Below are 22,381 nucleotides of genomic sequence, written 5' to 3' on the forward strand. Positions count from 1 at the left end.
CAGTGTTTTTGTGTCTATTTGGGCTCCTATGATATACCAAGGTGGCTAGGGATTTTAAAAAATTCACATAAATGGCTGACTAAAGCACCAGACTAGAGAGCTAACCATGGCACAGGGAAGCCATAGGAAGAAAGTAAGGTTGGAAGAGTTCACGTTTGGTTCAGAAAAAGATTAAGAAACACTGAGTTCAAGCTATAGTACAGCATTTGCCTTACACACAGCTAACCCGGGTTCTATTCTCAGCAGACCACATGGTTCCCTGAGCACCGCTAGGAGTGAGTCCTGAGTGCAGAGCCAGGAGTCAGCCCTGAGCATCGCCAGATGTGACCCAAAAAGCCAAAAAAGAAAAAAAAGAAAGAAAGAAAGAAAGACAGAAACACTGATAAATAGTACAAAGCCGATGCATGACTTATGAAAAGCAATCTTAATTGACCAAAGGGATACTTTCATATGATTTAATTTTACTTAGTATTAAGTAAAAGCTATGTTCTAATTCTTATTATGAATTTTAATACTCCCCTTGGAAATCTAACAAATATTGTTTTTATTATTCGTCAGTTGTTACCCAGTTTATCGAACTAAATGCCTATTTATATACCTATGCTTTACGTTAGCTTACTATATAACGGGCAATAATGTAGTCTGTACTTGCTAGCTGTATCAGCTTGATAAATTGCCTAATCCTGTTTATAAAGCCATTCTGTGCTTATCTGTTTAAAATATACATCATAGGTTTTAATAAACTAATGTCTGTGAAACATCAAGTTTAGTGCCTGGCCCAAAGAAACAATAAATGATATTCTTATATTTCTTGAAATGTTTCTAATTCACTCATGCATTTAACAAACACTAATTGAATTTTTATTAGGGCCCAAACATTTTGCTAAGCATTTGGCAGGGAAAAGTCCCCGAAAAATATGTAGTCACAATTCCTGCTGGAGTGATAACACAGCGGTAGGGCGTTGTTTGCCTTGCACGCAGCCAGCCCCATCGAGCTGGGTTCGATTTCTCCTTCCTCTCGGAAAGCCCAGCAAGGTACCGAGAACATCTCACCCGCACGGCAAAGCCTGGCAAGCTACCCGTGATGTATTCAATATGCCAAACACAGTAACAACAAGTCTCAAAATGGAGATGTTACTGGGCCCCCTCGAGCAAATTGAGCAAATCAATGAACAACGGGAGGACAGTGTTTGTTTGTTTTAATAAAAACACATTCAATACATGAGCACTTTTAATAGAGAGCTTATGCTGAGATAAAGAAGGGTATGGCATACTGTAGGGAAAACTCCGGGGGGCTTTCTAGAAAAAGGACTAGAAATTAGCCACAAGAAAAACAGTAGTATGGGCTGGAGAGACAGTACAGTAGGTAAGTCACTTTCCTTGTATGTGGCTTACCTGGGTTGGATCCCCAGTATCCCCGGATGGTCCCCAGAGACCTCCAGGTATGATTCCTAAGTGCAGAGCTAAGAGTGACTCCAGAATACTGTCAGGTGTGGGCCCAAAACAAAACAAAACAAAACAATTTGGAATAGGGGGAAAGAAAGGGCACTGAAAAAAAGGAAGGAAAAGACGGACGTACTCAGGAATGGATGCTCCACCAGAGTGAACGGCATGTGATAATGCCTATATAAAATTCATCTTTCAGATAGGTATTCTGAGTCTATTTCAACTAAAAGTCGCAAAAGAAAAATAAAACAATACTCCATCACTCCCAAATAAACAATGAGACTTCTTTTTTCTATCTCCTACATTTGCTGGGTGAACAAACAAGCTTGACAAATAACACCTCCTTAGCTTCATATTTAGAAATCAAAAATAAGAAACTGTCAAATTGAAAGAGGTTCTAAAAAGATCAATGCTAAAATGTCTGCCAGCTATACCACAATAGAAGAAGGCTCAGAATATCTTTCTCTTAGAGTTAAATGGAGAAAAAGAAATTAAAGGAAGAAAAAGAATTAGAAACAGCATATAATCAATCCTTTCCTTTACAAATCCCAGCAATTCGGGAGGCTGTCAGCAGCTAAGTCTTTCAGGGACCACAGACAGGAAAAAGCCTATTAAAATGTGCTTCATTCCAAAGAAAGGGGTCACTCAAGATCCTCAGACCCTTAACACTGAATAGACTTAATGAAAGCCCACTGCTATTTTAAGAATTTAGAAGGGGATTTCCCTCCCAAGAGAAAAGAAGGCAGACATCAACAATGCCCTCACACTAGTTCATCAAAGATACTGGGCATGCTTTTCACTAACCTTCTGTAGGTTGTTAAAGGCACTAAATAAGGTTTTAGCGACTAAGAATACAGTTCTTCAGATACAAGGCTTAAAACATAATTGATACAAAGACCACCCCTGAAGGATTAAAGAATTCTAATCATTCAATGAGGTTTGCATGGTTCTTTTTCCATTTTGGTCAAAGTAATTATAAATCTTAGAGAAAAAGAGCATGTTGTTCCCCATGCATTTAGTAACCACACCACCTACCCCCACCAGCTGGGAGCAAGATAATCCAGATTACTCCAGAAATAGTACAGATCCAGCCACTAGATACAAAAAGGAGTCTTATTTTGAAACTTTCTGGCAAGTCTCAGTTTTATGCAATTAATGTAAATGAGACCACTCTCCACACACTTGGACAAGCCTCACACATGAAGGAACCGGCTGAGGAACTCAGGTGTGCGGGACCCAGGGCTGAGATCTCCAAGCCTGCTCAGATCGGGACTGGGCTTCCTCCACCCAGATCCCCCACCTTCCAGTAGCTAGACAGTTATACCCACCAAATGCCGTGTAACCCCATCAACAGCCAGGATCCAGAGACTATACAACCAAGCTCCCTTAGAGATCACTTATTCTCTAATTCTCGCTCTCAGAGAACCCGGCAGGCTACTGAGAGTATCATGCCCGCATATATGCCTGACTGGGAACACCTATAAAAGGTGATTAGAGGCTGCCCCAAAAGCCTCCATCCCTCTTGGAGAGCCCGGCAAGCTACCAAGAGTATCCCGCCCACATGCAGAGCCTGGCAAGCTCCTGTGGCATACTCAATATGCCAAAAACAGTAACAATGAAGGTATTCATTCCCCTGACCCTGAAAGAGTCCCCAGTATGTCATTGGGATACACTAGCATGTGATAGGGACGAATGGAGACATTACTGGGCCCGCTAGAGCAAATCGATGAACAACGGGAGGACAGTGCTACAGTTCTAATGTAAATGACACACATCCTTCTTTTGTAGAGTCTCTCTCAATTACACCCTATGTCCTGTTGTCCAGGTACACTTATTAATTGCAAGGATAGTTCTGGGAACAGGTAGATGTGGGGATCATTATCTCCATTTGAAAACTGGGAACCTGAAGAATAAATTAGTTAATGGCAACTGTGACACAATAAGAACAGATAGAAATAATAGAAATGAGAAAAATGACTGTATCTTGGGAATCACAAAGATGTGATGGAATGAAATCTTCATTTTTTTTATTAAAGAAATGACAGAGAAAATTTCAATGCTGACTTTGAAAAAAATATTTATATGCTTTTTATTGTGAAGACATTTGATATACTAAATAGGTAAAATAGTGTTTTTTAATTAGATAGTTGCTCTACTTATCCTCTACAAAAACAAGATTTCTCTTACTTGACCTTTTAAAAAAATCATGATTTACAGGATTTGTCTTTTAAGATAATCCCTTTTCTCTGATATGACGTTAACCAAATACTTGATGATTAAAAAGGTGGTGTCTAAATTTTGGCAAAGGAGACCTCGGGACAATAATCAACAGGAGTCTTACAAATTAAAAAAAAAACTAATATGTCAAATTGCTCAAGAACACATATAAGATGAAAAAGAGCTGTCACGTGGACCTGCATGATTTTGCTCCATAATCTAAGCTCTTAACTGGTACATATGGGGACCAGTAAGATGATGATCCATCTAAGACAGATTCCCAGAGCTTCCCAGTCAGCAATCTTAAGATAAGACTAATATTATCTTAAAATATGCTTCTACCAAAGGCTGATAGGGAATATTTTTAGATATAAAATATTATACATTAAGGGAAGTTTTCAATGACCTACATATTTACTTTTGGAGACCACACTCAATGTACAACTCTTGGAAATTCAAAGAGACAATAAATGCCTGTCTATTAAGATTGTTCCTCAGTTGGGCAGGCAGGTAGCTCAAAGGAATGGAACACAAGCCTGGCATGCATGAGATATTATTTCAATCTTCAGAAACACTTCCTCTTTCAGTACTAATCAAAGTAGCTCTGGTGGGCTATCACTACTGGTGCAAGAACAATCACCAGGGCCGAACACTGAACTATTTGGCCTGTGCAGGTGAGCAGAGCATATTTTAGATTTTTTAATTTTTTGCCCACACCTGGCAGTGCTCAGGGTTTATTCCTGGTTCTGCATTCGACGATCACTCTTGGCAATATTTGGAGAACAAATGTGTTGAAGGAGACTGAGCTCAGTTTTGGCTGCATGCAAAGCAAACACCCTCTCTGCTGTATTATCTGTCCAGATCCTATTACTGGGAGTGGACACTGGATTCTCTGAGCAGTGCCAAGGACAAGCTACCTACAACCACCAATAAAATTGTGAAAAGTATTGTCTCCTATTTATTAGTGAGAAATCCAGGATCTAGGCACATAGTCAGATCACACACAGTTAAATACTCATATCTGAAAAAAAAATATGGCGACATAAATAAATCTCAGCATGCAAAGTTTGAAAATGATGAACTGAGAAATGTACAAATTATCATACAGCAGCACTAATATCATTACTGAAAGGTTAGCTGTTCAGGAAATTGACAAGATGCCAAGAGGAGCACTCACAATGCCTTCCAAGAAATGAGAGCAGAGAGGAAACGCAGCCGAATAGAGAAAAGCCTTTGTTGACATTTTCAAAAGCTGACTTTATACAGGCCATATCCCCGAAGAAAAGAAAATGGCAATGTAAGAAACCAGTAACACTAGAAAATTGCAGGCCAGTAAGTTCAGCACCAGTCACAGGAAAGCATTTGAAAGGTTTTAGAGGATCAAGAGGGGAGTCCTTTCTCTTCTCCAAGCTCAGTATCTGGGTGAGAAAAGCTAATACTATTAGAGGAAACGCACTCCAGTTTCTCCAGCTTCATGAATTCTCCACATATGCTATGCTGTAATAAAGAGAGAGAAAGCAGAAACCATAAAAAGCACTATAATGAGATATCCTGATGCTAGGCTCCAGTAGTAGTAGCGCTTTTATGTCAAGCGAAAAATAAATCTTGGTACTACAGGATTCCTGTTTGGAGGCCAAAACCTGACTTCCTAGGCGTTGCCAAACACATACTTTTATTTGCACTCGCACATATCCATATAAAGTGTTTCAAATGGCATGTTGTGGCTTAGTGTCTACTTCTCAGATGTGGGATTCAAAGAGTTTTCAGACTTTGATGACGGAGGCAAAGATTCCAGAGGAAATTACAGAGAAAAAAAAGGAAAGTTTGACCAGGTTGATGAGCAATGTGATGATAATGTGGGCAGAATGAGCAAGTTTTCCTCTGACTTAAATATACCTATTTCAATTTAAAGGGAGTATGTGTCTAAGGGAATTTACTTAATGGGGTGTTAAGAACACTATTTTTAGAATTAGTGGATGCAGCCAAAATGAAATGAGACGTTCTAGTGGAGGTAGCTGAAAAAGGAAGAATATTTTAACTGGTCCTGGAAAGAAATTTAACTATTTTCTTTTAGTATAGGGAGGATAACTCAGGACTCAGAGACTTTGTTTACTGGAGCAGAAAAGGCAGAGGAACCTGCTATTTGGGTTCAAGTGGAGGAAACAGAACCAAAATTAAATGTGATGGACATGTACAGGCATAGCTAGCCCTCAGAAAAATGCAAGAATAAGTAAACAGGCAAGGTTAAATATACCGTAAGAGTAAATGAGGATAACTTCAATGGTAATGTTTTGTTTATCTAATAGTAGGTAATTGAGAGTCAAAGGCAACTCCTTTGCTTCATCTGGAGGGTCAGGCAGACAGTGCAAATGGGAACTGATCATGTGAGAGATGGTGACAAAATTAGGACTAAACATCGATGCCTAATTAAAGCTCATAATAAAGCATTAAAAGGTAAAGGCCCTCCCGTTGATCGTCGATTTGCTCGAGCGGGCCCAGTAACGTCTCCATTGGAGACTTTGTTGTTACTGTGTCTGGCATATCGAATACTCTCGGTAGCTTGCCGGCCTCTCCGAGAGAGGCGGAGGAATCGAACTCGGGTCGGCCATGTTGGCCGCGTGTAAGGCGAACGCCCTACCTGCTGTGCTATCGCTCCAGCCCTAACTTGTAGAATTAAATGATTGAAAAGGCACTTCTGTTAGATATGTTGCAAAAAAGTTCTTTGAAAAGAGTGATTGTAGGTTTTCTGTGTATTAATATTTACACCTTGGTATATTATCTCATTTTTAATTTATTTTTTTATGGTGTTGGAGATCAAATTTAATGATTGATAATGTGAGATATATACCTTTACCATGGAGCCAAATACCCTAATTATCACTATTTTATGTTTGTTTCTTTGGGTAAGGGTGATGGAGCAATAGCACAGCAGGTAGGGTGTTTGCCTTGCATGCTACCAACCTGGATTCGATTCCTGCATCCCTCTCGGAGAGTCCAACAAGCTCAAGAGTATCCCACCCGCATGGCAGAGCCTGGCAAGTTCCCTGTCATGTATTCAATATGCCAAAAACTGTCACTGTCATTGTCCTCCCGTTGTTCATTGATTTGCTCGAGTGGGCCCAGTAATGTCTCCATTGTGACCATTGTTACTCTGTTTGGCATATCGAATATGTCATGGGTAGCTTGCCAGGCTTTGCCGTGCGGGTGAGATACTCTCGGTAGCTTGCCAGGCGCTCTGAGAGGGGTGGAGAAATCAAACTCGGGCCGGCCATGCTGGCCACTTTCAAGGCAAATGCCCTACCCGCTTTGCAATCACTCTAGCCCTTGCCAAAAACAGTAACAACAAATCTTACTTCATGTTTCTGGAACGAGCAGACAGGGACAAATGGAGATGTTACTGGTGCTCGATCGAGCAAATCGATGAACAACAGAACAACAGTGTTACAGTGCTTTTTTGGGGGATTGGGGGGTGTGCTCGGGGCTTACTCCAGACTGTGCTCAGGGATCACCCCTGGCAGGACTTGAGGAATCATATGTTGTGCCAGAAATAGAACCAAACAGTGTCAGCAGTGTAAAAAATGGACAGCTTACCAATTGCACTATCTCTCCAGCCCCCAATTTTCACTCTTAAAGAAATGTATAGGTGTGTTTGCTGTCACATGAAACTGTGTTATGTTCGAAGCTATATAGATTTTTGTCTATTATATCGCCTACATATTTTTGTCTATTAGATCTCCAAGCCTGCTCAGATCGGCTGAGCATCCTCCACCCAGATCGTCCATCTTCCAGTAGGCAGGGGTCACACCCACCAACTACCCCCCACCCCCGGGCACCATGTAATTTCATCAACGGCCAAGACACAGAGATTATAAAACCCAGGTCCTGGAAGAGAACAGCACAGAGTCTCCTGCCCCCATGCCTGGCTGTCCTCACAGGGGCCCCTTGAAATGGGGCGGGTTGAGACCTCCAGAACAAGCCACAACCATGCTGAGACCACTCTCCACATGCATGAAGATAATGGCAGAGGAACAAAGGCATGCAGGTCCCGGGGCTGAGATCTTCAAGCCTGCTCGGATCGGGGCTGAGCATCCTCCACCCAGATCCTCCATCTTCCAGTAGGCAGAGGTCACACCCACCAACTGCCCCCCCCCCCCCCGACGCCATGTAATTCCACCAATGGCCAAGACCCAGAGACTATAAAACCCAGCTCCCGGAAGCGTGTGGCTGCATTTGTGGTCATGCGACATTTTATTATCTCATTCTTGCTTTGGACAACTTGGCAGGCTACCGAACATAACCTGCCCACATGGCAGAGTTTGGCAAACTCCCAGTGGCATAACCAATATGCCAAATACCAGTAACAATGATGGGTCTCAATCTCCTAACCCTGAAAGAGACTTGAACATGGCACTTTTTAGAATCTCAGGGCTAGGACCAAGGAGACGTTACTGGGGCCTGCTCGAGGCAATTGACAAACAACAGGATGATAGTGATCGTGATTGCCTACATTACAAGTTTTTATTCCTTAACCAAGTTTTGTCTTAGGGTCCTTTGTCTCCACATATGCCTAAATATATACTTGTGTTTAACAACTAACAATAATGAATGAGAAACATTGCTTCAGAGTTAATATACATATACATATAATTGAATAAAATTTACTTTTAGTGGCATTAGTTTGTAAAGTAGAAAAATATGTTTATAAACTAAAAATATTTGGCATTAGTTAGCTGCATATTTTGGTAGCTGTTTTATGCAAATCTATGTAAATCTACTTAGTTATTACCTTTAACCAAGCCCTAGTATAAAGCCCTGTTATCATTTGTAGAAACCTGGAGGTAAAAACAACTGTCGGTTGATCAACAAAACTCATTCCCTCTTCTTCTGGACATAACACTACTCTGTACTTCCCAGTAGGTCTTGACCATTCAAATGAGGTCTAGCCAATAAGACGCGATTTGAAAAGAATGTGCGACACACCATAAAACCTTTATCCACCAGTCTTTCATGTTTTGTTCCATTTGTAATATAATGACCCCCAAGAAATTTCTAGGAGATGCTGAAGATGAGTCACAAGAGATTATTGGGGCATTCCTTTAACCTGTCCATTTACCCTAGTGAGTCTGAATTTGATGCTGGAAAAATGTACATCTTATGCTTTTTTTCATTAGTCAGTCTGGTCAGGAAATTGACACATATTGAATTGAATTGATTAAATATTTTAAATTTGAAATTGAAAGTCACATCATGATTTAATTTTTTATGTTTATTATTACTTAGTTTTTTTTGGTTTGGGGGAGGGGTTGGGGATTAGATCTGATAGTGCCCAGAGTTTACTTCTGGCTCTGGATTAAGGGATCACTCCTTGTGAGGTTCAGAGAACGATATGGAGTGCTGGGGGTTAAACCCAGGTCATTCACAAACAAGGCAAATGACTACACTGCACTATCTCTCTGGCTTCACATTATAATTTTAGAAATAAATATTTCAGAAGTGCAATTGTGCCAGAATTGTAAGACCCTAAATCCTAAATCTTAAAGCTTGCATGTAATTTTGTAGCTCCACTTCTATTCATCACTAGTGGTAATATGTCTCTTCTATGAGAGAACTAAGAAAGTCATCCATATAATTTTTGTAGTACTTAATACCTTAAAACTCCAGCTGAGAAAGACTGAGAATATAACATAAATGATTGGAAATGTGTGTGCTTTTATGTGAATTGATACATAATACACACATTTATATAAGTTTCTCTAAATAGATGTATTAGTTTATTATAAATAGTTCTGTATTCTTCCAGGATTTAATAACCTTGTATGAACAGCAAATAGGTTAATGCTAAAGTTTTCACCTTTGTTTTTGTCATCAAGATTCTATACTTGTGGGAACTTTCTGGAATTAAGTAGGAATTAAAATTAAATGCATCAGAGATCCTTAGTAGACTTAACAAAACTCCCATGGAAACTGACGCTCTGTGTCATAGGTACAATAGAACTGCTGATCTCTTTTTTTTCACTTTCATTATTAAATAAATAAATCAATGAATGGTTATTTTGTGTTTGGGGGAAAAATTCTCAAAATATTTGGAAGTTACAATGTGGATGACTTTACAATATTCCCAATCTATTCTGCAGAAAAGAGTGAGATTGTATCATAAGTAATTTGCATCCATCTAGAAGGCAGTTCTCTGTGTCTACTGAAATCATCTTTATCATTGAATATAAAGTTCCTCAGCCTCATCTCTTGACATTCTGATTTTGTCAGATCAGAATTTTCTTAAATTTGTCCCTGAGAAGGTTGGAAAGATAGTACAGAAGGCAATGCATTTATTTTGTACATTAATGACTTGAGTTGAATATTGGGCACCACGTGAGCTCCTCCAGCACACCACTAGAAGTGATCCTTGAACACAGAACCAGAAGTAAGCCCCGAGCACCTCTGGATAAGACAAAAATAAAGCAAAATAAAAACAACAACAAAAAATAGGTTCATCCGGAGGTTTTCCTGGTAGCCAAATTTGAAAACCTCTACTAGAACTCTGTTTCTTTGTTTAGTCACAAGAATCAGCTGACAATACTATTTTAAGATATATGTTGTCAGCCACAATCTAATACATTGTAATTAAGTGCCTTCACAGGGAAAATTTTCTTAACCTATCTTTAAACCTGTCTGTAAACAACTAGTATCTCCAGATTTTTTTTCTTTTTTTTTTTGCGGGGGTGGGGGGTGGGTGTCACACCTGCTGATGCACAGGGGTTACTCCTAGCTCTGCACTCAGGAACTACTCTTGGCAGTGCTCAGGGGACCATATGGGATGCTGGGAATCAAACCCAGGTTGGCCACATGCAAGGCAAATGCCCTACCAGCTATGCTATGGCTCCAGGCCACGTCCACCCACCCCCACCACCACCCCCAATCTCCAGATTCTTACAACTGGAAAATAATTTGGAAAATGCTTCATTGTGTTCTAAGTTCTGTTTGAAAATGCAAAAGTCTGTTATTCTCAATTTTATCCCAAGGCATATAATAGATTGGTTCATATAAAAGTTTGAATATGTTTATTAATTTATTTTAAAATGGCAAAAAAAAATTTAAAAGATTGACAAAATTTAAAATTACACTTTCTTAATATATTTTTGTACATTTACATTAGAGAACAACAAAACGGATTGGGACAGATCAGAGAAGTTTCAGTGGGTTCTTTTTCAATGGAAATGATTATAATTTCCATTGTTTTTAAGTAGTCACAATTTTACACAAGGGGCATTTTATATAGAATTTTAAATTCTTTTAATATAATTGTTTATTAGAAAAGTTACAAGTGGAAAAAATAGCTGACAAAATAGTGGAATCTGTAGTCTATGAAAATCAAAAAAACATGATTATACCTACTAGTAAGGTAGTTAGAAAACCAATAGTTTATTTCTTCTTGATTACTGGTTTCAAAAATTCTAAGAGTTTTATTTTGTAAACAATTGCAAGGAAAATTAATATATTTAATTAAAAATGCAATTATTTTCTATCAATATTTCTTCTTCAGTACTTTCTGATGTCTTGACTAGTTTATCTAAATTTAATCTTCCAATAAATATAGTCTTTCCAAATTTACTTTTAAAATTATCTGTCATTTTATGCAGAAAATATGGCTCACATGATAGAGCATGCTTCCAATATGTGCAAAAACCCTGAGTTTGATGCTTGGCTTTATAGCCCTATCACTCACACCAAATACTATAAGGGTGTCTCTGTTGTCCCCACAGGTGGCCTTTGCAGTGCGCTGCATGGCTTAGCGCCATAGATCTGAGCACTGTCGGAAATGCTCCTTATTGAAAAATATGTTGTAATTTTTCACCAGAATGTTAGCTATTTAAAATTAACATTAATTACTTTCTTTTTCATTTTCGGAGTAAGCTGATATTCAAAACCTAACATTGAGTCCTTCTTGGATCTAGATCTATAGTTTTAATAAATTAGTCATATTTTATAGAAGAAATAGCTGTATGTATGAGAAAAGTGTGGAGTGTTTTTCCACTCCCAATATGTGTGGGAACAAGCATAGGATTAATAGCAAAAGTATGTGTCACTTATATAGTACTTCACAGTTTACAAAATGCTTTCCTATAAATACCTCATCATGGCCACATTATGATGGAAGTGTCATTATTTCATTGCTTACAGTGTTGATACACTATATACTTGCACAGAAAAAAAAGGCCATTCATTTGATTCATGTATCTGCAAGTGGAGTGCTGTTTTAGTTTTAATAACAAGTAAATTGGAAAATTTACTTTTCTAAGAATACAGTGACATATACTAACACTAAGTAAAAACAGCTGTAAACTATGACTCACACTCTCAAATGGCACTGCATGTCTACATTGAAACAACGGAATTTGGTGGGGCATAGGGTCATTAACAAACTGGAAAGCCCATTTCTGTATAAAGTCAATCACATTAAAAATATTAATATACAATGAGCCTGAGAAAACATATCTATGCTTTACTTAGATGCAGTTTCTGCTCCACACTAGCAGAACAGTGCATGTAAAAAATAAATAATGCAGAAACATAGAAATATTAAAAGAGATGATATCAGAAATAGTTTCAGTGACAGAATTGAGACTGTTAAAGAGTAAAGTACAAACCCAACAGAATATTCTTCCATCTTGTTGTTCCAGAATGGTTTTGTTATTGTTCTTTGGGGGAAAATCATATATATATAAATTCATAATATAGTGTGAAGAATGTTATATGGATGTGGCCTTCTACTTAATCTCTTTAGTCAGTGTACTTAGTAGAAATGAATATAGTAGTTAACTATTGTAAATTTTTGAGATTAGATGAGAGAATACTAGAAACTAAAAGAGTTCCTTTCCCGTTGTAGTTGCTTAATTAAATTAGTATCATTTTAATAATCATCATTGGGAAGAATCATTTCACTAATTATTCCTTCAACTTCCACTAAGTATATTAAGATCAAAAGTCGTTTTCAGAACTGCACAGTAGAAAGAATGTTGTGGATCTGGAAGTTTTTGCTTTCATTCACATAATCAACCACCATAAAACCAAAGAGATAAATATATTCTCATTGTGAGTTGATCAAGACTCAAATAACCTCTTTCTTTTTAAAAGTGAAAAAGGGATTGGGCATGTTAGTTAATATTTACCTCTGAATAACCATACATAAATCAATAGAGTCATTGCTTTTCTAAATGACAGTCATAGAAAAACTTTAATGATTTGGTCCAGTTAAACATTCTTTGGTTGAGTATCTCCTCTGAGACTCTATGCTTATTTCTGGGAACCTGAGATGAGCTGAACAGGGTCTCTGCCCTTGAAGCCTTGACATGCCAAGATTAGTGGTGGAGAGAAAAATGTAAACAGATTTCTTACAAATAAAATCATGTGTTTGCAGTTCTTTACTTTCTAAGGTAAGTTAGTCTGCAACTCTGTTTCACAGGAGATGTTCTAAGTGCTGTCTGTGGAAATGCAAAAATTACCATTCTGTGAAAAGACTGAAGAAAGATGTATACTTATTCTTCAAAGTCTAGTTTTAGCTATAGAGCTAAATCCTTTGAAATCCTTTGAAAATTACTGCTTAATCATTTGGTTCTTAATCATTTTCTACCTTAAGTGGCAATTAAATTGCTTCCTGACATATGTTCTATATATTAAACCAGATTGTTGTAAATTCTCTTGAGGAAAGGACTCATATTTGGGGAGAGGGTTACATATTGGTCTAGAGGTATTACTCTGAAAAACTGAATGTTTTATTGCTACCAGATTAAAGATTAGTAGTAGAAAATAGCCCATAACTAAGAAAAGCTATCATTTGGGAATCAATGACAGCCAAGGTATCTATGTAACAATATTTTAAAATCTGAGAACTTTGGGTATAATCTAAGTATTTAAGTTTGTTTAGAGAAAGGAAAAAGAAATATAAATTTCAATGTTATAATCAATGTCCTGCTTTTAATTTTAATAAAAAGATATTGTGTGTTGTGCTGTGTGTCCTAGTGGAAACAATTTGCAAGTGTTCATGGACAACAGAAAAACATCCAATTTTCTTGCAAGTAGAGTATTGCAATTAGAGAAAATACGTAATGATCATTCATTTGTTCTTAATTCAATTGACCAAGATTGGTATAACAAAATAATATTCCTAAAACATACAAACCACCAGTTACATTATTTTAATTCATATTATAAGTCTGTTTCCTAAATATCATTGAAATGCAAAAGAAAAATATGCTGCGAAAAGTAGACTATAGACTAAACATGATTGTCACCCATTGCCTCTTTTGCAAACCACAACACCCAATAAGAGAGAGAGAACAAAAGGGAATGCCCTGCCACAGAGACAGGGTGGGATGGGGGAAATGGGGGGTGGGAGGGATACTGGGATCCGTGGTGGTGGGAAATGGGCATCGGTGGAGGGATGGCTATTTGATCATTGTATAATTGAAACCCCCCCAAAAAAGAAAAATATGCTTGTTAGCATATGTTTCTAAGCATAGTAGTTAATAGTGAAGAAATAACTTTTAACTTATGAATTAGTAAATGTCTAGAGAGTTTATGTATGTTATAGAAAATTTGGAGTAATACACGTTTATATTTCACTTGATTACTTGACATTCCTTTACACATCAATTTGCTCGAGCAGGCACCAGTAACGTCTCCATTCATCCCTATTGTGTGCTAATGTAGCCCAGTGGCATCTGCTGGTTCTAGGAACACAAAGAGCCTCAAAGCAATCATTCAGGGTCTTGACAAAGAAGTCTGACCATCTCATAGATGGGCGGCCACATGATCTTTTGAAGTCCCGTGGAATCCAGTCAGTAATGACTCTAGTCCAACGGTTGTCTCCAAATCTCATTACGTGTCCAGTCCATCTGATTTTCAATGCCTTGGCAAATGATACAGCATCCCTGATTCTTGACCATCGATGGAGGTCAGAACTCTGGATTCTTTCTCTCATTTGAGTGAAGCATGATACTCCAAGCATAGCTCTTTTGATTCCTCTTTGGGAGACGCGAATAGTGTTCTCATCCTGTTTTCGTAGGGCCTAGGTCTCTGAGGCGTATATTAATGCAGGAAGAATAGTGGAATCGAAGCCCAGAGCCAGAGGTTCTTCTTCCTCTTAGCTATTTCTTTGACGTTCTGGAAAGCTTTCCAAGCCGCTCTCTTCCTTCTGTGCAACTCAGGTGCCAGGTCATTTGTCATGTTGACTTCTCAACCTAGGTACACATAACTGTTGCATTCAGAGGTGTTCTTCCATTGAGAGCAAATGAAATATCAGGAACAAGACTATTTCTCATAAACATTGTCTTTGTGAGATTCAACTGTAGTCTAACCTTTCCACACTCATGGTCAAAGTCGGCCAACATTTCTGCTTCTTGGCTGATGTTTGGTCTTATTAAAACGATGTCATCAGCAAAGCGGAGGTGGTGTAGTTGCCGACTGTCTATCTTCACTCCCATTCCTTCCCATTCCAGTCTTTGCATGATGTTCTAGAGGGTGGCACTGAAGAGTTTCGGTGAAATGATATCACCCTGCCAAACCCCTCTCTTGATGTCAATGATCACTCCTTGTACAATGGTAAGATTCTAGTAGTGAATCCGTAATACAGCTCACGAAGGATTCTGATTAATCGACATTGAATGCCCTGTTTGGCTAGGGCCTTGATGACCGCTTCAGTCTCAATAGAATCAAAGGCCTTCTTTAAATCAATGAACACCAGACATAGTGGCATCTTGAATTCCTAAGAAACCTCAATGAGCTTGGATATCATGTGGATAGTCGATTGTACTAAATCCTTTTTGGAACCCGGCTTACTCACATGGTTGTCCTTCATCTAGTGTTCTACCAATCCTATTCAGGATGACTCAAGTGATCAGCTTTTAGACGACAGAAAACAGGCAGATCAGTTGACAGTTGCCAATGTCATGAATGTCTCCCTTCTTGTACAGTAGTACAGTCTTGCTGGGTTTCCATTGGGATGGAACCTTGCATTCAGACAGGTAGTGTGTGAAGAGCCGAGCCAGTGTATTGATGAGTACCGACAGCAGATTCTTCAGGTGTTTGGGTCTAACTTTGTCTGGGCCGGGTGCATTGGCTTCTTTAATGATTAAGTGGCATGTCGGATTTGGGAAGGGAGAACATTGGGGATGACAAATTCATCCTGTGGAATTTGGTATGTGGGCAGGTGGATGTGGCTATCAAAGAGATCCAAGTAAAAGTTATGAATAATCTTCTCCATTGCCCTTCTGGAAGATGTGATAGATCCATCAGAATGCGGGAGGGCAGTCATCTTGGTCTTGTAGTTGGCCAAGGACAAGTGGGCGTTGCAAATGCTTTTCCCAGCTTCTGCCACATCTGCCAGCACTGCTGCTCTTCTCTCTTTGAGGTCTTCCTTTATCGCTTCTCTACACTGCTTTGCGAGCTCCGACATTCGCTTGTGGTTGCCTGAGGCTTGATCCAAGCCATGTTGGCGAATAGCTTGAGAGTTTTTGAAGACAGGCGTCTTTTTCTGGCTATCTCTCTCTCGGTGTTCTTTGCACAATTGTGGATGTGCTAAACCAGTCAATTGTATTGCTTGTCAACGTTGTCAATGACGGCATCTTCCCATGTTGCCACAATAGTGGCAAAGAGCTGCTAGTTGGTGGTCGTTCTGGGAGTTCTCTTCTTAAATTTTGCAGCCCTTTTTCACCACTCTGTGAAGTAGAAATTTGCATGAAGGAGTCGGTGGTCCAATCCCTTTTGGAATTTTGGGACAACAGCAACATTGGTCAGGCAAGACCATCAATTGAATATGATGTGGTCAATTTTATTGTGGAACCATCCACTGGGAGACTCCCATGTCCAGTGTTTAGATTTGGACTTGTGGAATTGTGAGTTACCATGGATAGTCTTGGTTTACATGATGAACTCAGACAGTCTCCCACACTGTTCGTTCCATTCTAGGCCTTGGTTCCCAATGTGGAGTTCTTCAGCTGATCTTCTCGGTCCTATTTTGGCATTAAAATCACCCACAATGATCTTGTAGAAGGTGTGATCTTCTTTATAGAAATTCTCCAGCTCATGTAGAACTTCTCAATTTTTCCTTCATCATAATTGGATGTTGGTGCGTAGACAATGAAGAAACTGCCGGCTGTAAGCCATGTCTATTCAAGTGTAATTGTCCAATTCAGAATTTGGGTTGTTACACATTCGAATGAATCAATGTTTATGGCCAAGTTCGTGTTGACAAGGACAGTGACACCACCTATACCTCTTTTGTCACATGTTCCGAGGAACAGTTCTTTCCCAGTGTCGAAAATGGCATGATGTGATTTATGCCTCCTTGTCTCCGTCAGACCAATGATGTCGTACTTGGTCTTTCAAACTTGCACCATCAGGTCCTTGATGGATGCATTTGATGCCAGCATACGTTCAGTGCATTGAAAGTACAGACAGTCATTTTTGTCTTTTTTCGTTGTGGCAGACTAGGTCGGCCCTGAGATTTTATCAGCCTCTCCTTCCTCATCCTTCTTAATGTCGCCATATTGGTGGCTCTTTTAGGGTCAGGGGAATGAGACCCATTGTATTTACTGGTTTTGGCAAATTGAATACACCACGAATAATTTGCCAGGCTCTGCCATTTGGGCTGAACACTCTCGGTAGCTTGCCAGGCTCTCGAGAGGGATAGAGGCTTTTAGGGCAGCCTCTAATCGTCCTTTCAGGTGTTCCCATGGTTCAAACCATATTTCAAAGCAATTAAATATGGTACGATAATCTTGTTTTAAGTGTTTTAAGCTGTGTTGCGCAGTAACGTTGTAGCCATGGAGTCTGGAATGCGTCCTGGAGTGTGGTGGCGACTGGGTAGTGGAGGTAGTGGAGGTAATGGAGGTCTGCTGTGCTGCTGGGAGCAGGCAGAGGATCTCTGTTCCTGGGTCTGTTGAGCCTGGAGTCCGAGGTCACAGAGTTCTGCTTCACTCGCTCTGCGGGTCTTCACTCATGCGTGAGTCTTGTCTTGAGTGTTCGAAAAGCATCCTGGAGCGTGTCAGCGGCCGGGTAGTGGAGGTAGTGGAGGTAACGGAGGCCTGCAGGGTTGTTGGGAGCAGGCAGAGGATCTCTGTTCCTGGGTCCTTTTAAATTTATTGCCTAAAATTCAGCCACTCAGGCTAATTTATGTCCTTACCTTTCAAAACTATCTTCCCCTTTGTTTTCACTTTCTCTAGCGAAATCCAATTTTTTGTTGCCTTTAATTGATATTTTTACAATAATTGTCTTGCCAGTTTCTTGTCTTTGCCTTCCAGTTAATCATTTATGCAGATATGTAATCAAGCTCTACATAACATAAAGTTCCAACTTTGGGAGTTCCAGCTCAAATAGTCACAGGGCCTTCTCCTTCCTCTCCTTGCTTGTGGAACAAAGTCTAAAGTACCTCAGTCTGGCATTCTGTGATTTCCTTGAAATAGTTTCATTGAAATTTTCTGTACAATGTGTGGCTTTATATACTACTTATAATTATACATTGTATCCATGAAAGTGAATGATTAATCCTTTCTATAGTTAAAGAAATATGTTTAACTTTCCATCTATTTTTCTATTAGCTTCCTTAAGTCTAGGATACTATTAAAATTCTAGTTATCCTTAAGGGCTATATTCAAAGATCTCATCAACCATGACATTTTCTCTAAACTTCTCAAAGTAATTGATTTTCCTTTCTGTTTTTAAATAGATTTTTTGCTACTTTTTTTTAATAGAACTTGCTGTTTTATTTATAAATGTATTTATTTATTTATTTAGGGACCACATCTAGCACTCTGGCTCTGTCTCAGAGGTTTTTCCTAGTGAAATTTGGAGATTCTTTGCAATGCCAGGGAAAATAGGGGAAGCTGCATCCAAGGTCACCACCTTAACCTCTGTATTATCACTCTGGCCACAGAATTTCCTATTTTATACCTAAAATATGTTTATATAAACATTTTTATTCTCTACTAGAACTTGAAATTTCCTTGAGAATGGAGACTATATCACTTTCACTTTACAAGCTCCACTGTGCAAGTGTAAAACTAAATATAGCATTCACTTACTCTAATAGTAGTTGAATAAATGAGTCGAATAATTAAAATTTAGAAGTTCTAGAACAGTGACAGTTCTACAAAGGACACTCTATATGTCAGATTTTATGCACTTTATGGAAAATCATGAATAGTAGTTATTTTTAATAATCTTACTTGTTAATAAATTATATGAAGTGATTGTTTAAATAATCTCCACAGCACCACTGGGATTCCATAGAGGTGCCCCAGGGATCTCCTTGACAATGGGAAAGGGAAGGGAATGAAAGATGTAATGGTAACGCATCAAGGCTAACACTTTCCTAATGGGAGAACATAACTTGAGACATAAACTGGGCAAAATACATAAAATAATAATGACCATGATGACAATAACAACTTTTCTAAACTCTAGTTTTAGAGTAACAGATTTTTTTAGAAGCTATAAATATGTAGCAATTGTTCTTCAGGAATGAACAATAATGAGACTCACTCAGGTATTACCTTCTCATTTACCCACATAGGTCCCCACTACAAACCTATATTCCTCCTTGCCTTTTACCTTCAAAACACGGAAAAAAGTTATGGCTTGTTACAGTTATTTTTTAGGAATACATAAGCAGGGAACAACATTCTCCTGTTTTTCCTAAGATCTGTTTCTTCAGGACTTCCATCCTATTGGTTTCAAATTTACCCACCATTTTTAAACATTTGATAGATGTTTCATCTACCTATATAAATATTCTCTAAAACCAAGGGACAGAGTATATATTTAAAATTTGATCCTGCCTTGGTTGCACTCCAAACTGTCATAAAAGTATTTCCCTTTTTGCAAAATGGAATGGTGTTTGACTTTCTGATGTATCATACAGGTAGCTCTTGTTCGGCTTCATTTTTTTCTGTTCTATATTCTGCCTTCAACTAAAGTTGTTCTGTTTGATATAGTGATATTCCTGTAAGACTTTGCTAGAGAAAGTTTCTACTAAAGACTTTTCTTCTTCTTCTTCTTCTTCTTCTTCTTCTTCTTCTTCTTCTTATTATTATTATTATTATTATTATTATTATTATTATCCTTCTTATTCTTATTCTTCCTCCTCTTCCTCCTCCTCCTCCTCCTCCTCCTCTTCCTCCTCCTCCTTCCCTTGGAGTTCCACTATGGGGATGAGTATTCTTTTTTTTTTCTTTTTTTATTAGTGAAAAACCATGAGGCACAGTTATAGGCCCACAAATTCTGCGCTTGGGTTTCAGTTATACAATGATCGAGTGCCCATCCCTCCACCAGTGCCCGTCATCCATCCCCACGGGTCCCAGCACTCCCTCTTCCCCCCCCCCCCCGTCCCATCCTGCCTCTGTGACAGGGTATTCCCCCTTGTTCTCTCTCTCTTCTTTTGGGTACTGTGTTTTGCAAGAGAGGCATTGAGTGGCAATCATGTTTGGTCTATAGACTACTTTCAGCGTGATTCTCCCACCCTGGGAGGGTCCTCACAACACCCTTTATTTGGTGCTCTCTTCTCTATCTGAGCTTCCTTTTCACCTAGAGCCTGTGGCTGGCCTTCCATTTATGGAGCAAAATTCCTGGTACTAATCTCAGCCATTCCTGGGTGTTACTCTCCCTTTTTGTTGCTTTATGTTCCCCAGATGAATGCAATCTTTCTGTGTCTAGGGGATGAGTATTCTTAATTCTGTATTTTTTTCAAGTGTCTATTCCAAATAAAAATATCTTCATATGAAAACACACAAAAATAACCCTCTGGATTCAGTTGAACTTAATGATAAAAAATAACAAATGTATTAACAAAAGTAGCAGTTCAAATCATTTTAATCAGGTCCTTTTATTGCACCTGACTTTGTAAAAAACAGAATCTTCTATAGCAGTCATTGATCTCAATTCTTGATCTGACTTTACTGACCTGAGAGCTAGCTAGCTGGTGAATCTTACAGACACTTGTACATTTCTGAACATTTTTCATAGATTTGAAAGATCCCTTAGTGGTAGTAAGATAGCTTTCTATTTCTGTAAGAGACAGCAACAAAACTTTCTATTGTCTAGGCTTATGGTAGTCTGCCCCCCTACACACCTAGCAGAAAACCTTGCTCTACAATAAATCTGAAATGTTTCTTCAGTGAAATCAGTCTCATACTCCAAGTCAGTTATAAAATCCTAGTTTTGTTATTATAGGAAAAATACCTGTTCAAGTCACGGTGTATAATTGGCTGTGTCAGGTTGTGAAGGTACTCCATACCTTTGGCAACATCTACTGCAATAATTAATTTGGATTGCAAATCAAGAACCCTGGAATTTAAAAAAAAATATTTAATAAGAATAAAACAGTCAAAATCAATATAAAGGCCCTCCCCTCCCTCCCGTTGATCGTCGATTTGCTCGAGCGGGCCCAGTAACGTCTCCATTGGAGACTTTGTTGTTACTGTGTCTGGCATATCGAATACTCTCGGTAGCTTGCCGGGCTCTCCGAGAGGGGCGGAGGAATTGAACTCGGGTCGGCCATGTTGGCTGCATGCAAGGCAGACACCCTACCCGCTGTGCTATTGTGTGTGTGTGTGTGTGTGTGTGTGTGTATGTGTGATTTGCTATGCTGCATAATTTTAACCATTTTTGCTCTACTGCAGGTGAAGCTAAAAATTCAACAAACCTGAGAAATAGTTTTTTTGTACTCTATAATGCTTAATTATAGATCAACTCAGAGAGTAGATTTTTCAATATTGGAAGTACTCTACTTGATTTTATAATATTTGTAGTGTTATGCTTAACTTCTTTGCAATAAAATGAAATCTACTTTAATTACAGAATTAAAATGTTCTAAAATCTAAGTATCTTGTTCTAAGAATTAACTCAATTTAAGCACTTGCAAGAAAATTATTTTTAAAACAATAAATACCGTGACTACATATATTTAGTCTACATATATCTGCTTTATTGGTGCATCAAGTTTATCTTAATTATTATAAACTTCAGTTACTAATTTAAATTCCTAAATTTTCTCTGATAAACTTAAATTCTATTAAAAACTCACAGGAAGAAAAGCACAGAAGGTATTTATATACTCGAAAACACAGTTATTGGTCCTGAATTATTGGTCATCTTCAAAATGTCAGATTTCCTAGCACTCAGAGACTTCAGAAAGCCAATGCTCATCCAAGCAGAAAGCCTCTGAGATGCTGCAAGTGCAATTTCAATGATATGTGAAGTTAAGTCAGAGCAGGAGACCCATACCTTTTCTGTTCATGAAGGAGGGAGAACAGAGAACCCCCTGATATGTACTGAGTGACGATGGCAAACTGGCTGGGATCATTCAAGCAAGCACCCACAAACTGAATCACACAGGGATGATTGAGTCTGCAGAGAATAGACACCTCTCGGCAAAACATATCCACATCTGACTTGGAGCAGTAGGTGTTGGCTCGATAGCTGGAAATGGCAATAGTGACAAATTCTCAGTAAACAGATGAATCAAAACAAAGGGCTAATCATGCATATGCATCCCAAAGTTGATAATTCTGCATGGATGCTAAATTTTATCATTTGTTTGCTTACCGTTTTATAGCCACTATTTTATTTCTGCATTTTCCTTTATATACTTTCCCAAAAGAACCTGAAATTGTTTAAGAGAAATAAATAAACATGTATCATTTTTAGCTTATTAAAACTAAAGTAG

General features: G+C 38.6%; 1 protein-coding gene across 3 annotated transcripts in view; it reads right to left on the minus strand.

Moving 5' to 3' along the window:
* Window positions 1–22,381, minus strand: part of TNNI3K (TNNI3 interacting kinase) — a 345,420-nt gene that overhangs the window by 181,584 nt on the left and 141,455 nt on the right. For all 3 annotated transcript variants that reach the window (XM_056123421.1, XM_056123420.1, XM_056123422.1), the window contains 3 exons: window positions 22,261–22,318; window positions 21,940–22,134; window positions 20,896–21,000 (listed from right to left, as the gene is read on the minus strand). In XM_056123421.1, the coding sequence (XP_055979396.1) occupies window positions 20,896–21,000; window positions 21,940–22,134; window positions 22,261–22,318 (358 nt within the window). The remainder of the gene's footprint in view (window positions 1–20,895; window positions 21,001–21,939; window positions 22,135–22,260; window positions 22,319–22,381) is intronic.

Source organism: Sorex fumeus, unplaced genomic scaffold (genome assembly GCF_029834395.1).
Source record: "Sorex fumeus unplaced genomic scaffold, SorFum_2.1 ptg000047l, whole genome shotgun sequence".
Classification (NCBI taxonomy): Eukaryota; Metazoa; Chordata; class Mammalia; order Eulipotyphla; family Soricidae; genus Sorex; species Sorex fumeus.